The sequence below is a fragment of the Cynocephalus volans genome, chromosome 5 (assembly GCF_027409185.1).
Source record: "Cynocephalus volans isolate mCynVol1 chromosome 5, mCynVol1.pri, whole genome shotgun sequence".
NCBI classification, from domain to species: domain Eukaryota; kingdom Metazoa; phylum Chordata; class Mammalia; order Dermoptera; family Cynocephalidae; genus Cynocephalus; species Cynocephalus volans.
In genome coordinates, this window is record NC_084464.1 from 75,637,281 (window position 1) to 75,655,519 (window position 18,239).

At 32.9% G+C, this 18,239-nt stretch overlaps 1 protein-coding gene across 1 annotated transcript in view; it reads left to right on the forward strand.

Annotated features, from left to right (window-relative positions):
* The first annotated feature begins 2,898 nt into the window (after nucleotides 1-2,898).
* The window catches only part of COL19A1 (collagen type XIX alpha 1 chain), a 354,677-nt gene continuing 339,336 nt past the window's right edge, over nucleotides 2,899-18,239 (forward strand). The window contains exons 1-3 of the mRNA XM_063098322.1: nucleotides 2,899-2,989; nucleotides 15,197-15,271; nucleotides 16,408-16,507. Of these exons, the coding sequence (XP_062954392.1) occupies nucleotides 2,899-2,989; nucleotides 15,197-15,271; nucleotides 16,408-16,507 (266 nt within the window). The remainder of the gene's footprint in view (nucleotides 2,990-15,196; nucleotides 15,272-16,407; nucleotides 16,508-18,239) is intronic.

Sequence of the window (18,239 nt, forward strand, 5' to 3'; positions counted from 1 at the left end):
TAAATAAAAATACAATCACACATTTCTCTAAAAATTAGACCAATATTTGTGAGTCCATTTATTTGAAATAGAATTAATTTCTTTAACAGTTACCAACTGACTTGAAATATCTAGGATATGTTCGCAAAGTCACATGAGGATTGGGACTATATCTAGATGAGAGAATTCAAAAGAAATGACATAAAACCAGCTGTTTGATATTTAGAACCACACATACAGTTTTAATGTTGGAATTGCTGCTTCTAACTATTCATTCAGAAAGTTCTAAAATCTTGAATTAATTTTAAAATGCTGATCTTAGTGTATTTGGCACATGCCAAATGGTGCCTTTATTTTTTTCTAAAAAGTTTCTATCGACTGAATTTAGACATTGGTATGATAAATTCTTTTATATTTGACTCTTGGTTAAACTTTGAATGATGGAAAACAAGTGGTATAACATTTATTTGAATACTTAGAACTCAGAATAGCTATGAGGGAACTTCAGAAAGTTTGTGGAAAAATAGAATTATAAGATAATATAAATATTTTCTTGAATTCCTTGAAGCACCCTTGTATTCTAATAATACTGAAATTGTCAAATACACTGAGAGAGCCATTGTATATTTTACTTGCAATTTATTTCCATGTTAGTCACTTTACTACAAAAAAATAACTTAAATGATATTTAAGTTTGCCATCACGAGGATTCTATTTACCAATTCTTTTACTGTAATACCTATGGAGTAGAAATATACATTCAGAAAGACAAACAATATGGGAAGTGACACATTAATATTAAATATGATGCCAATAGTAGGTTCAGGTGAGGTAGATATTGCATATATCCATTTTATCTTTAAATATAAGGAAAGATTACTTTTCACATGTCCACTAATCACTTTAGTAATCACTTTAGTAGTAAAGTGATTAAAGTAGTAATCCCTTTAATTCAATTCAGTAAAAACATAATTAAGTTTATAGAAAATGTAGTGACATGAGTTAAGCCAATATGTAAAACTCATATTCAAAGAGAAAACAGAATTGTAAGTAATAAAATCATACTTTAAAACGTGAATCATTGCATATAACACCAAAAGCATAGACAAAAATAAATAAATAAAATGGAGTATGTAGAACTAAAAAACGCCTGTGCATTAAAAGGATACAATCAACAAAGTAAAAAGGTAACCCATGGAATGGGAAAAAATATTTCCAAATCAGGAACCTGATGAAAAGTTAATATCCAGAATATATGAAGAATTTTTCTACAATTCAGCAACATAAAAACAAACAACTGTGTTAAAAAAAAATGGGCAAAAGATTTGAATAGACATTTTTCCAAAGAAAATATACAAATGGCCAATAAGCAAATGAAAAGATGCTCAACATCACTAATAATTAGGGAAATGCAAATCAAAACCATGGTGAGATACTATCATACACCCATTAGGGTGGCAATTATATATTAAAAAAAAAGAATAGAAAATAACAAGTGTTATCAAAGATATGGAGAAGTTGGAACCTTCGTGCATTGTAAAATGATGCAGCTACTATGGAAAATAGTATGGTAGTTCCTCAGAAAATTAAAAATAGAATTACCATATGAATCAATAATTCAATGTCTAGATATACACCCAAAAAAATTGAAAGCAGGGACTCAAACAGATATTTGTACATCCATGTTTATGACAGCATTATTCATAACAGCCAAAAGATGGGAACAACCCAAATGTACATCAGTATATGAATGAGTAAACAAAATGTGGTATATGAATGCAATGGAATATTATTCAGCCTTAAAAAGGAAGGAAATTCTGACATATGATGAAACATGACAATATCCATGACAACATGTAGGACATTATGCTAAGTGAAATACAGTCACAAAAAGACAAATACTATATGATTCCACTTACATGAGCTACCTAAGGTAGTCAAATTCATAGAGACAGAAAGTAGAATGATGGCTACCAGGGGTTGAGCAAGAGGGGAATATGAAGTTATTGTTCAATGGGCACAGAGTTTAATTTTTTTAAATTAATTAATTATTATTATTTTTTCACACTAAGGTATTGCAGAACAGTGGATGGGAGTGGGGGATGGGGGGGGAGTGGAGGTAGAGGTGGGGAGGCCGGGCTGGCCCATGGCTGGTGCCTTTGCTAGTTTGGCTGCAGAGAGCAGGGAGGCATGGCTGAGGCCTGTAGGAGCCCGGGGAGGTTTCTGGTGATGGCTCAGTCGTTGCTGGGCTAGATGAGAACACTGGGGGACATGGTTGAGGCTCTCGGCACCCCCCACCCAAGCTTAGGGGCCCAGAGGGCTTCTGGCTGTGGGTAGGTCATCACTGGGCTGGATACAGAGGTTGGGGGTGTGTGGCTGAAGCCCTTGGCATTCCCACCTCACCTGGGCTCGGGAGCCTGGGGGACTTGTTTCAGTTCTGAAAAATAAAAAGAGTTATGGATGGCAGTGACAGTTGTACAACAATGTGAACATACTTAATTCCACTGAACTGTGCACTTAAAAATGGTTAAGAATGTAAATTTCATATTATGTTTATTTTACCACAATTAAAAAAAATAATAATATAAATCATTGTAAATGGTATGGCTTTAAAAAACCTAAAAGAAGAGAAAATTTAAGTTATGAGAGGCTATATCAATATTGATAATTAACTACAAACTAACATGAAAATATTTTCATAGCTCTTTCACACAGAATAAGGTATATATTGATGTATTACATGTAATTACATATAATCATGTATCATATAATTATATGTAATATAAAAAATTTATTGTTCTCTTTAATGATGAGGATTTTCTGGAGATGATGAAAGGAGCTTTGCACAAGAAACTCAATTTGAACATTTTTTGTCTGTTGCAGATCTGTGGCCACTTGTTCACATGGTTTCAAGGCACAATGAAACGCACTGGCTCCTGGAAAATCTGGCTTTGGGTGGTCATGTTCCTGTTTCCGGCTTCCACTTCTGTGACAGTCAGGGACAAGCCAGGTATCCAGGCCACCTCTTTGCCCCATCACCAAATGTTATTTATAGTCTTTAAATCCTTTACAAAAATCATTAAAATAGATCTTGTTAATGTTGGAGAGGTCATAGTACAGAATAAATAACAATTCATTGTTTTCGCCCGTTGACCTACATGATGCTCATCAAGAATTTCTAACATTACTGTAGCTCATTTTTTTCATATGTATATTATATTTGACTAATTAGCTTTTTCTTCTGTCGTTGATATTTACAAATATAAATAAATATGTACATATGTGTCTCTGTGCATGTATATATGACATTATATATCTTTCCTTTCCTCCTTTAAGAATTACTTATTCAAGTTACAAGTACAGAAACTCATCACCAATTAGGATTAATGAGGACCTATCCAAACTTAATTAGGGAAAAGTGAAAAACAGAAAAGGAAATACAGTTTAATTATATGTCAGTTCTCTGGTATCTCAGATAAGGCAAACAAAAGGTTGCCAGATCTTTAGAGCACTTTTTGAACTAAATAGATAATATTTATTTGCAATTGTTAAATTTATCAATCTTCTCATAAATATTTCCAAAGGGCTTAAAGGCAATATAAAATATTACTCCCACCTCTGATTTTTAAAGTTTATTATGTGGTTAATTTGAAAAACTTTTCTTGAACATCGAGTATGTGTAAGTTACTAATCTGGATGTAATTCATATTACAATGTTGAATTAGACCCATTGCAGAAGCCATTTGCTAGAGAAAGAGAAACTTCAACTCCCCTTCTATGCAAAGGATCACATGTAATGTATGATGATGATGATAATCACATGTGATGATGTATTCTGAGGCTGTGAGTCTTATTGTGCTTATTCTTTTGACTATTTCTTTAATCATTTTTGCTAAAGGCATAAACTCCGTCTGGTAGAGAGTTTTGAATTTGAGGCACACCTAAAATAAAAACAATCACTTATAACAATATAAAAAATCTTAATCTTTCATAAGACTTTATGATTTTTTACTAATTTGGCAGTAGATACATTTCCTAAAATAATCCACATGAAAGTTTGAATATTCTATTATTGTATAAAAGACATCCTGTGGCTGTCATACAGTTTTCAGGGAAAACACTTTTTTCTTAGTAAGAAATAAATCAGTAGTGACTCATGGCAGCCACAGCTATGTTAAGAAAAAGAAAGAAAGAAAATAAATACATAGGGCAGAGGAGTTTATTCTGATAATGTTGCTCCTCTTCTCAATTTCTTTACGTCTCTTCTTAAGAAACATAGTAGGTGATGTACTTTGCAATTTAAGCAGAAAGGATAGGACTCTTAGAAAGGAGAATGAATCTTTGGTTGAGTAGGACATAGTTTCTAGGGACATGCTAGTGTGTCATAAATAAATCATCAAGAATGATGACAATGATTTGAAGGCCTATGTAATTGATATTTCGGTTTTAGCATGAGCACGAATCACCTGAGGTACAATTCCTGAATCCCACTCTTCCATATTCCCATTACGTGGCTAAGGATGGGGTGGGATTCAGTAGTTTACATCTTTAACAAGCTACCCAGACGAATCTATGTGGGATATCCGAGGAAAACACTTGGAGAATCATTCTCCTTTGAGATAATTAACTGACATTTCATTTTTCCTTCTTTCTTTTTTTCCCCCCTCAGCTGGTTATCTTACATTTTATGCCACCAGGTTCCTTTTATTTTATCTTTTGTTGTTTTATTTTATTTTTTGCCTTTGATAACCTTTTTTATTGTGGTAAGAACACTTAACATGAGATCTGTACTCATATATGATATATGATAAGTGTATAGTACAGTGTTGTTAACTATGAGCACAATGTTGTACAGCAGATCTCTGGAATTTAGTGATCTTGCATAACTGAAATTTCCCCATCTTGGGATTCCCCTGAATGTTTTGCTTTTGTAGGTTTAGTATCTCTATTCTTTAATGAGGTTGTATTGTATATAGGACTACCAAAATGCATATATTCTGGTCCAATTTACTTTATCAAATTAATCTCTCTGAAAGATTTTCCTAAAAGCGTGAGTTCAAAATTGGTCTGAATACTAATGAGATTCACGTAATGTGAAGCACTATGAGTGATGAATAAAGGAAAAAGAATCAAAGTTGATTTTTATCATACTATGTGGTAGAAGTTGCTCGTGAAGCAACATATACTGAACGTGCCATGGAAATTGCTTAACTTCAAGTATCGTTTGCATTAATTGAAAATGTCAGCACAACACTGTCAAAAGGATTATTGAAGAGTATGACATGCTGGGCATGGCCTGGCAGTGGCTCTTCTTGTGTCTTGTGTATCTCATTCACAGTGCAAGCTTCCCTTTTTAGTTTCCTCATGTGCAGACCTGTGTGTGTGGTCACTAACCATTTACCGGAGGGAAGTGATTACAGCTAAAAATAAAATATAACAAATCTGAGGGAGAGCTAGGATTTCAGCTCTGGAGTCTGTGAAGTTGTCAACAGTTTACTATTAAATCTAAATATATGAAGGATAAATTGAGTCTTTAATGGCTTTACTTTAACTCTATGGTATGTTTAATGATTAGTTGGAATATTGTCCCAATTGGGACAGAATTCAAGAGTAATATGGAGAGATTAAATAGCAACTTGAATTTTAAAATCTTGAAGATATTAGAATTCAGTCATTTCATATTATTTTATTAATTTTATTATTATATGGAGATTATGGGATAAAGCATATTTGTATATTTTCATACTGCAGATGAACTTCAATTTAAATTGTGATAGTTTTAGCTTAGTTAGTTGTCAAAGTCAGGAAGAGAATTGTATTAAAATATATAAGTGCTAGGTAAACTCAAAACTTGCTTTAATAAGTTGCTTAAAACTGATTTCCCTGTGATAGCAGCCTGTGTACCAAATAATTAAAGTTTGCTCTACTTCCTTAATCTGTTCTAAGGCAAAACAAATTATCACTGATAACAAAAAAAAAAAAAAAAAAAACCCCAGGAAACCAGAGGAAAAAACAGGCTGAATAAATAGAGATGACAAAACAGAATTCCATTTAAATAATATATTTTTTAAATTTATGATAAAACTCCAGGTTAAGTGTCTAGATTGAATTAATTATGAACTTAGGCCCAGAACTATACACATAAATCCTTCTAAGCTAGTTTTCTATTAATTGCAAGGAAAAACTATTATTCTGAAATATGGATTTTACTAATTGACAAACACTTCACTCTTAAACTCAGTATAAAGTGTGCTGTCACATAGAGAATTTTATTTTGTGTTTTTAAGAATTTCTTGTGTTCAATATGGTACCATGTAAAACTCCTAGCATTGACAAATGTACTTTGTGACTCCTAAGGTTGGAAAGTGAAAGAGAGCTCCACAATGATTAGATAAAGAATGTAGCCCCTAACCAGATATTTTCCTTTGGAGGAATAATTTTGGGTCACAGATAAACATGAAATTCTGTGACCTTTTGTGACTCTTTGTTAAAATAGCTGTGTTCTCATTTTTTTCTTGTTTGGTCATTTTTCCATATTATTTGCATAATATTCTGTCCTTATTTTTGTTAAACAGCGTTTTTCTCCCAACGTAGGATACTCGAAATTCTCTTAGAGGTATTGGCAAAGTATGAAGTGTAGAAAAAAAGGTCTGAAGGTCACTACTAACAATGAAACGAAGAGACCTGCTTTCCCCTCTATCCAATAAGAAGACTTAAAAAAAAAAAAAGAAAGCAAAACACCTAAAGGCTCTTGTTTTCATACATTTATGCAAAGAAAACAAACCAGTTTCTACATCTGTGGTAAATTATTGCTCTTTACCTTCCCCAACTCTAATCTTCTTTAATGCAGAGAAGATGGATAAAAAGAACTTCTATCAAGCCAGGCAGATTTTAATTGTGATTTTATAGGTGATAATAATAATTCCATATATATTACATGTACTCCTGAGGATACGAAGAAATAGGGAAACCAAAGTAGGATAAATGGACAAGAAAAGAGATATGCTGCAATTTCTCAGGGGATAGTCCTTGCCCCTCTTCTCTTCCTGTCTCACTCCCTATGTGATCTCATCTATCCCCGTGGTGTAAGTATGATTTGTATGTCAACTTCTGCCAAATTTACTTCATAGCCTGGACCACTGTTTTGAGTTCCATAACTGCCTATTCAATAACTTCGGTTTTTGAATTTCTTAGTGACACCTCAAACTTAATGTTTCTAAGTCCTCCTTCCTCCCACCTCAGATTAATTTACTCCCTGCCAAATGTCCTTTTATTTCTTCAGTGGAATTCTCTTCAGTAAACTAAACTTTTATCCAGCTAAGCAAGTCAATTCTCCCTCCTCTCTGCATTTGACTCATCAACACATCCTATCAGTTCTTATATCTCAATTCCTTCCTGTTTTTTCCAACTTCACTGTTGATCTCTTTAGTCCAAGCTACTGTTATATTTGGCCTCACAGAGTATAGGCTTGCAAGTAGGGTTGCCAGATAAAATACATGATGCCCAGATAAATTTGAAGTTTAGATAAACAATGAAAAAAATTTTTAATACACGTACGTTCCAAGTATTGCATAAGACATACTTATACTAAAAATATTTTTGTGATTTAGCTGACATTCAAGTTTAATTGGGAATTTTGTATTTTATTTGCTTGTATTTGGAAATCCTATATGATATAAGGTAAGGAGAGGTTATTTTATTACATAGAGTGGTCAGGGAAGGCTCTCTTCATGTGGGTACATTTTAGCAGAGACATGAAGACTGCGAGAGAATGAGGTACATGAACAGCTGGAGAGCAGTTAGTACCAAGGCCCTGAGGCAGGGGCATGCTTGGCATATGGGAGAAATAGCATAAAAGCCAGGAGTCAAGTGAATAAGGGAGAGTTAGTGAGGGGATACATACTACTCAGAAATGGATCTATGCTTTGTATGTTGTTCAAATATGATTTCTAAGCCTTTAAGTTAAAAGGCTAGACCTTGAACTCTGGTAAATTCACCAAAGCAATAAATATTGCTCTGTGAGACTTCTTGGGAAATGGTTAACCCTTGCCCTGTAGGACTATCTCCAGATATGTGAATATTCAATCTTCTGAATTTATACCTTTCAGTACCTCTCAGTGAGCCTTAATTCACAGGTAACTGAATATATAATATTGTGTTATTCATAATACACTATTAGTAAAGTACAAATGCGTGGAGATATATAGCAGTTTAGCAATTGTAAAACATAGAAGAGCCAAAGGCTGCCCCCTCCATTCAGAAGCAGGCAAGAGAGCATGCCCGGGGTCCTAGGCAGGAGTGAAGGGCAGCACCCCCTGCCCAGAAACAGGCAAGACAGCACACCAAAAACACCATCACAGTGGCCCATCACAGCCACTGCCACAGACACGGCTGCCAAAAAAGCAGTATCATATCATAGCAGTAGCCACAGCCACCATGCACATGTCCCACCAGACACTCGACTGCAATGACACAAGGAGAGTAACCAACAGAGACTGGAAAAAGAAGAGGACATCTCTCTCCTCAAGCCCTCCCCAGAGTAATAGAAGAAGCAACTGCTCTACCAGATGACCATACGTCAACATAGAGATACCAGAAATAAGAAAATCCAAGAAAATATGATACCACCAAAAGAATACAGTAATTCTCAAATACCAGACCCTATAAAGCAGGAAACTCTCATAATGATTGAAAAGGAATTTCAATCAACAATCTTAAGGAAAGTCACTGAGATATGAGAGGACTCAGTTAGGCAATCCAGGATATGAAGGAAGAAATTTATAGAGTTTAATATCTTTAAAAAAAATTGTAGCAGAACTTATGGAACTGAAAGATTTACTCAGAAAAATAACAAACATAATGGACAGCTTAAGCAGCAGGCTAGAACAAACAGAAGAAAGAATTTCTGATCTCAAAGATAGTCTTTTTGAAATAACTCAGGTGGGAAAAAAGGAAATAAGAATATTTTAAAATGAAGACAATCTAAGAGAAATAGACAACCTCAAGCACACAAACATTTGAATCATGGTGTTTCAGAAGTGGAGGAGAAAGGAAAAGACATGGAAAACCTATTCGATGAAATAGTAATGGAAAACTTCCCAGGCGTAGAGAGAGACACAGACCTTCAGATCGAGGAGGCTCAAAGATTCCCAAACAGATTCAACCCAAAAAAGAACTTCTCCAAGACACGTTATAGTCAAACTGGCAAAGCTCAAAGACAAAGAATCTTAAAAGAAGCAAGAGAAAAGTGTCAAGTCACCTGTAAGGAACCCCTATCAGACTTACAGCAGACTGTTCAACAGAAACCCTACAGGCCAGAAGAAAATGGAATGATATATTCAAAATACTAAAAGAAAAAAACTGCCAGCCAAGAATACTATACCCAGCAAGGCTATTGCTCAGAAATGAGGGGGAAATAGTGTATTTTCCAGATAAACAAAAGTTGCGGGAGTTCACCACCACCCAACCAGCCCTACAAGAAATCCTCAAGGGAGTCCTCCATCTGGAATTAGTAAAATGATAATCACTACCACAAATACACAAGAAAGAACAAAACCCACTGGTAGAACAAAAATGTAAACAAGAAAGAGAAAGAAGTTAAATACTACCATCACAAAAAACCATAATGACAATGTAATAATGCCCCTGCTTTATTTCTGATTTTAATAATTTTGGTCTTTCTTTTTTTCTTGGTCAATCTAGATACAGATTTACAAATTTTGTTCATGTTTTTAAAGAATCACCTTTGGGTTTTGTTGATTTTCTCTGCTGTTTTTTAATTCCCTATTTCATATATTTCTGTTGTAATCTTTGTAATTTCCTACTTATATTTGCTTTTGATTTAGTTTGCTCTTCTTTTTCTATTTCCTCAAGGTAGAAGTTTACATTACTGATTTGAGATTTTTCTTATTTTTAATGTGTTTAAAACTATAAATTTTCCTCTAAGCACTGCATGAGCCCTGCATCTTATACATTTTGATATGTTACGCTTTGATTTTTACCTCAAAGTACTTTCTAATTTCCCTGTAATTTTTCTTTTTACCCATTGTTTATTTAGGAAAGTGTTGTTTAATTTCCACGTGTGTGAAGGTTTCTGAATTTCTTCCTGTCGTGGTCAGAGAACATATTTTCTATGATCTTAGTCTTTTTAAATGTATTTTGTTTTGTGGCCAAAAATAAATTTTTAAAAAATAGTAATTCTTCCAAAAAATAAAAGTTATATCTTTACCAGACACATTATATGTTTTCTTTCCCTGTAATTAGTAAACTGGCATAAGTAATGCTAAGAACCCTCAATAATCTATAAAGAGTTAACACAGCCCATTTACATTTATTTTTTGTATGCCTATAACTTTGATTTTCCCCTTCATAGTGTATAACAGATGACCTTACCTCCGGGCTTTTCCTAAGGCTAGAGGTCTCTGTGGTCACAGAAAGCAACTAGTCCATTTTTGGTGTGAGCATTGACAACATATACAAATCTTTTAGGTATTAAATCAGGTGAAAAAATGAAAAATTAAAAGAATGGGTTTTAACTTGTCTGGGCACCTGAGATGTTTGAGAGGAGAAAGAGAGAATTCAACATGCTTTCAATGAATAATAAGAAAAAAAAAATGAAAAAGAGAGATTTCAACATGCCTTCAGTGAATGCAGAATTAAACTGAAGACTTTTATATATGAATGGGTATAGAAAACACCAGAACACTAATAGGAAAAATATATCAAAAGACATGATCTAATCTCAAGATTAGCATTCTCAGCAACACACTAGGAGACCAAGCCAACCAGTAAAAACATAATACAATAATGTAGAGATTAAGGGAAAAAGTGATTTTGTGTATATGTGTGTAAGTGTGTTAAAAGGGGAGGTTTTTTTGTTTTTGTTTTTTAGCACATGTTTACCACTGAGGGTGGAAGCAAAATTCTAAGGAATGAAGAGAGTTTATTAGGTACACTATTTTTTTGTTGTTTAGAATATGCTTTTGAGGAGCAATGTTCTATACTTTTTTCAGAAGGGAAAAAAGTTAGTTTATAGAAAACTTGCATTTTCTTTCAACTCTGCCATTGAATGGCTATGTGATCTTAACATCTCTTGTTCTTAGGTGCTCAGGATTCTTATTTCTGAAAGGAGAGAAGGGTAAAAACCTAAAAAGAAATATATCTATTTTCTGTAGATAATCTAGATAAAATCACGAAATACCCAAATCTGACCTAGCTGCCTTCCTTTCTGTTTCCTTTGGCACCTTTCAATAACGCTCAAACTCTGTAAGTTGCCCAGGTCCTTCAAGACAAGTCAAAAGGAAAGTGGGTCTGACAGTTTTTAAAACTTGAGCATGAGTTTGTTAAAGGCATTTGCATTTACTGTTGAAAAAAAAATCTGTTGATTAAGGTTGTCTAAGCAGTGCATCTTTTGTGGTGAAATTTTAGTCATTACTTTTGAAATAGTCCAGAGTGGCTTTGAAGCGACACTGTTGCAGTGCTTCACCTCTGTCTACCTGAACTGTTAGAGTTTTATCTGCAGATTTTCAAGGTCCATGCACATTTAATCAGAAGTATGCTTTACTTTACAATAAAATGTGTATGTCAATACTTAAAGAAATGCACGTATCCAACTTGTGATAGGCACTTCCACTGTATTGCCATTTTTATGCAATACATCCATAAGACTGATGCATTCAGATTATTGTGCCTTTAGTCTTACCCTCAAATAATGAACAGTTTTAATTTGTTTTGTTCATCTTTTCACAACATGTTCTAAAGATAGGAAATGGCATTTGATTTTAATAAACTAAAGACTTTTAGTGGAGAAAGGCTTTCACGAATATTTCTGGAAATGTTGAATTCATTTCAAAGTGACAGGTTTATTACCTTGACATCATCATATATTAACAAAGTCTTCAGAAGAATTTAAATAACATATATACTGTTTCCAACTTGGCAGTAGGCCAACATACCTTTCCCTCATTATCAAAGTGTCATATTGGGAAGTCTCTTTCCACTCTCTTGAGCTGTATTTTGCCAATCATCTACTGGGGCCTCACTACATAGTTTGTGAAGAACTTGAACTTAATTTTATTTATTATGGTTATATAGTTACTCACAGTCATTACAAAAATTTGATCAGAATTTAGGGACTTTTAAGTTTTGCAAGAATTATTTTAGCTTAAAACATTTTCACACAGAGGGGCTGTTTTCCTCCTTTCGTTGAGGTGTTACACACACTAGTCAGCAAATCTTAATGCACAGCACAATGAATTTTTGCATATGTATTTATATACCTGTGTAACTACCATTCAGATCAAAATATAGAACATTTCTAGAACTCCAGAAGGCTTCTGTGTACCTGCTCTCAGTTGGCAACTTACCCACGTAACCACTACTCCAATATAGATTAGTTGTCAGTCTCATAAACTTCATGTAAATGGGATTATGCAGTATATATTCTTTGGGCAATGGTATTTTTCCACTTAATATTATATCCATGAGATTCATCCAGTTGTTGCACATATCAGTAGTTCATTCTTTTTTATTGCTATATAGTTTTTCATTATATAAACCACAATTTATTTATTTATTCTCTTGTTGACAAACATTTGGGTTGTTTCCAGTTTTAGACTATTCTGAGCCATGCTACCATGAATATTCTTGCTTAAAAGAGCCAATTACACTCATTTTTTTGCACTCCTTTCTCTTGGGTCGTTGAATTTCTAAGTCATAGGATTCATGTATATTTAGCTTTAATATACTATCAAACAGTTTCCTAAAGTGGTTGAACTAATTTTCACTCCCACAGTAATGAGGAGAGTTCTTGATGATCCACATTCTTACCAACACTTGGTGCTATCAGTTCTTTAATTTTTAGCCATTTACTAGTATTTCATTGTGGTTTTATTTTCCATTTCTCTGATTACTAATGATGTTGAGCACATTTTCATATGTGGATTGGCCATTTGGATATTCTCTTTCCTGAAGTGTTTAAGTCTTTTTGCACTTTCAAAATAAGGTTTTCAATCTTTTTCTTATTGATTTGTGAGAATTCATTGTATATTCTGGATATGACACTTTATAGGGTATGTGTATTATAAATAACTCCTCCTAATCTGAGACTTGTCTTTTTACTCTTTTAATGTTGTCATTTGATTATAGGTTTTAATTTTAATGAAGTCCAATTTATCAGTCTTGTCTTTTGTGATTAATGTTTTTAATATTTTCTGTGTCCCTTTCGAGAAATCTTTGCTACCCCAATTTCATGAAGATTTTGTGTTTTCATGTAGATGTTTTATTGTTTATTTATTATTTTTTTCTCCTTCACATTTAGGTCTATGATCATCTCTAAATTAATTTCTATGCCTGGTGTAAAGTAAGGGCAAGGGTCAGTGTTTTTCTATATGGATAGCAAATTGACCTAGCACCATTTATTGAAAATACCATCCCTTTCCCACTGAATTGCAGTGGCCCTTTTGTGGTCGATAAGGAGACCATATGTGCATGGATCTGTTTTTGGACCCCCTAGTCTGTTTACTTGATGCATTTTTTTCTATATATGCACTAACACTGCATTATAAAAAATCCTGATATCTTATAGTATAAATTCTACAGCTCATTCTTTTTCAATTTTGCCTGTAGTTATTTTAGTTATTTTTTGTAGTTATATATAAATTTGAGAATCAGTTTGTCAGTGTAGAGACACACACACACACATACACCACCTATTGGAATTTTAATAGGCATCGAACTGAATCTAGAGATAAAATTGAGAATTGACATCTTAACAATATTGAGTCTTTCAATCTAAGTACTTTATCACTTCAGTTATTTAGGTCTTTAATATCTCTCAGCAATGTTCTCTAGTTTTTAGTTCAGAGATCTTGAATCAAATGTTTGGTTCTTATAAAAAGGGCTATGATTTCAGATTAACCATTTAGTAATGTTTACAAATATCCAATGATTTCACTATTATTTAGAATCTGCAATCATGTTAAGATCTTTGAGATAAGAATTTTCAAAGTAACTAAGTAACTTCTAAAATTATTCAGTGCTGTAATTTCACTTACTTTACAAATGGTGTATTCAAAATGCGTATTGCAGTTTATTTGCCTCTTATTTTCAAAGCTAAGTGGTAGGAATATTTGGGATGTGATTTATCCTTCTAATTAAATATGTAGAGATGATGCTGTGTCACCACCCCCTAAGGTCTGTGATACATTTGTTAAGTGAAGGGCTGAGGAGCTCAGCAGTTTAACTAGAGAATCTGCAATTTCCACTTTCTACAGAGCAGCAGATTGATTTGGTTTTAAGCAATTTATCATCTCTCTATATTAAAAACATTTAAGTCATTAAACCCAAACATAAATTTTAGACATGGAGAATTAAAGTTGTGATTGCATGATGCCAAAATATTTAGTTGATTTAGTTTACGATCTTAAACTAAAGATCTTAACTGTCCAGTTGTACCGTTACAGTAGCATAATCTGAAAATTGCCTGCAATATTGTCTGAATTAACTAACTATTACATTTGTAGAAGTTAGCCTCAATTAGTTTTAAACATATCCCCAGATGTCAAAAAATTAGTGTCTGTGTATACATTACTTATTAGTGTGTTGTGGTAATGAACATGTAAACTCACTGTGAGTGGAGACTATCTTTCATTTCTTTGAATATCACTGACTTAGCATATAACTAAATAGTACTTTCTCAATGATTTTTTTCATTATAGGCCACTTTTGTATGGCAGAGGACTTTCTTTTTTGCTTTTTATTTTATTTTATTAACTTCCATCTATGTCCCCTTATATTCTAAAAATTTATTATTACCTGACACCAAAACTTGAATCAAAGTTGTGTTAAAATATATTAGTAGTTCACTTGTTTAGGTCATTCATAGACTTAAATGCGAAAGGGAAAACAAAAAAGCATCTACAAGAAAACAAACTCTTCATGAAGTTGGGGTAGCAAAGATTTTTTGAAAGATTTGTGAATTTTTTAACTCAAACAATTCACTGTGTACCAAGCAGTGTTCTGAGAACTTTACATGAATACATGTAAACCTCACAAACACACTATGAGGTGGGTAATGTTATCATCATTTTACAGAAATTTAATAAAATGATTTATTTTCATTTTTATCTTGTTTTTTATTATATTGGGATTCAAATTTACATGGAAAAATTTGATAAAAAATGTAGTGCAAATCATCTATACTTTTTTTTTTTAATAGAAAAACAATGTCCTATACTGAGAACAGACGGATATCAGTTTGCACAAGACGACAGAAATAAACTTGAAGTTTCAGGTAAGCATTATAATCCTTTGCAAAATAACATTTTGTGTAAAATTTCACCAGCTATGTTGTACATTGTTGGTGATTCTTTGACATTTAAGATATAAGCAAGTTAAGATAATAGCATCAACATAAAAATTGAAAGCAGATTATGTAGAAAAATGCTGAGACCGGAGTTCTATATTGTTTAATATAAAATCAACAACACTCAACATCTTGGAGAAAAATGTTATGAAATTATGAAAGTTATATCCATTGTAGAAATTTGGGGGGAAAAAAATGATGAGAAAGAAGATCTTACCATCCACGTATAGTCATGCTTAACTTTTTGGTAGTAATGCTCCTATCTTTCTTTTTCCTTCTCTCTCTCTCTCTCTGCTTCTGCGTTCCTTCCTCTCCCTCTCTCTCTCTGTCTCATGTGTGCACACACACATTCTAACATGCACACAAATTCTCACTCACGCATATAATACAATACATATATTGCATTTGAAAGCCAAGCATTTCCCCACATTAACATACTGTACATTCTTCTGAAGCATGATTTTTTAAAAGGCTGCTTAGATTTTAACTGAATGACTCGACTATTTAGTTAGTTTTGATCTAACTAAATTTCTGTCTTTAGACTTCAGTGATGCTACAGTGAGCTACTGTATTTATTTAGGATAATTCCTAGGCCGAAGAAATTAATATTTGAATATTTTGAAAGATATTTGTGAAGTTTTCTCCAGAAAGATGGCTGGCTACACCTTCTATATGCAGAGTGAATTTCACCTTCCCGTGCCCTAAAAGGAGAAAAATGAAATTAAGAAATTTTGAGAAATTGGTAAAGGGTCACAAAAAATTGTTACAAAGTGTAAGATTGAATGTCCTAATTATCCTGATTTGAGCACCACATATTGCACACAGGTGTTGATATTCAATGCTGTACCCCACAGATATGTGCAATCAATTATGTTTCAACTAGAAAAATAAAATTACAAATAAATAAATAAATAATTTTGCTGATCCCAAACAGCAGGATTTTATTTGAAATAAATCAGTCTATAGATAAGGACAACAAAATCTTCTGATTTAAAATCATTATTTCTGTGAGTTTGCTAAGTTTAATAAAACTGCTGAATTCAATCATTTGTCACATTTTACAGGTTTTGATCTAGGAGAGAGCTTTTCTATGAGACGTTCATTTTGTGAAGGTGATAAAACCTGTTTCAAATTGGGAAGTGCACTTCTTATTAGAGATACTATGTAAGTAAAAAAATAATTTTTTAAAAACTTTTAATAATACTACATAAAGTATTTTCTAAGGAGATTCCAAATAATTTGTTTAAAAAATAAAAAGCCTTCTCGATAGTGTCTTCCTCACTTGAATACTGTAGTAAAAGTGCTGTTTATGTATTTGTTGTTTATAAAAATATCTGCAAGCTGATTTTTTGTTCTATAGTGTAAATACCATTTACAGGTAATGATAGAGACATAATCTTTAGAGAATGGTAATTAAATCCACTTTTGAAGAAATATTATTTCTGTTTAGACATAGCCAATGTTAGATTTTAAACTATGAACTTTAAAACATAACACACAAAGTAGATTCAGAGACAAAAGACTGATATTCATTATATTTATTTCTACATTTACTATGCTTCATGATAAATTAAAATAAGAGAATTTAGCCCTTAGGTGTTCATCTTATGTATTGTCTAGAGTACATAGTAAAAAAAAAAAAATGTTTTGCAGTTATATTTTTGGTCTTCATACTCATTTTATTTTATTTTATTTTATTTTTATTTTTTTATTTTATCAATATACAATGTACTTGATTTTCATGTCCCTTTACCAATTCCTCGCTCCCCCCTCAAACTCCCCCCCGCATCAACAACATATCTGTTCACTTGTCTTAACAAGTTCAAGGAATTGTGATTGTTGTGTCTTCTTCCCCCCCACCTCCCTGTTTGTTTGTATATTTATTTATTTATTTTTAGCTCCCACAAATAAGTGAGAGCACATGATGTTTCTCATTCTGTGCCTGACTAATTTCACTTAATATAATTTTTTCTAAGTCCATCCATGTTGCTACGAATGGTAGTATTTCATTCTTTTTTATAGCAGAGTAGAATTTTTGTGTAGATATATGCCACAGTTTTCTTATCCACTCATATGATGATGGACATTTGGGCTGGTTCCTACTCTAGGCTATTGTAAATAGTGATGCAATAGACATGGGAGTACAGGTATCCCTTCGACATGATGATTTCCATTCCTTTGGGTATATTCCCAGCAGTAGAATAGCTGGGTCATATGGTAGATATGTCCATAATTGTTTGAGGAATCTTCAAACCATTTTCCATTAAGGCTGCACCATTTTGCAGTCCTACAACAGTGTAGGAGAGTTCCTTTTTCTCCGCAACCTCACCAGCATCTGTCATTCTCAGTCTTTTGGATATTAGCCATCCTAACTGGAGTGAGATGGTGTCTCAGTGTGGTTTTGATTTGCATTTCCTGAATGCTGAGTGATGTTGAGCATTTTTTCGTGTGTTTGTTGGCCATTCATATATCTTTCTTCGAGAAATGCCTATTCAGTTCCTTTTCCCATTTTTTAATTTGGTTACTTGTTATTTTGCTGTAAAGTTGTTTGAGTTCCTTGTATATTCTGTATATTAATCCTTTGTTAGATGTATATTTTGCAAATATTTTCTCCCACTCTGTTGGTTGTCTTTTCACTCTGTTAATTGTTTCTTTTGCTGTGCAGGAGCTTTATTTTTTTTTTTATTTTTTTTTTGATATAATCTCTTTTGTTTATTTTTCCTTTAGTTGTCTATGCTTTTGGGATTGTATTCATTAATTCTGTACCCAATCCTACTTCGTTGAATGTTTCCCTATGTTTTTTTTAAGGAGTTTTATTATTATAGGTTGTATATTTAATTGTTTAATCCATTTTGAGTTGATTTTGGTATATGGTGAGAGGTATGGGTCTTTTTTC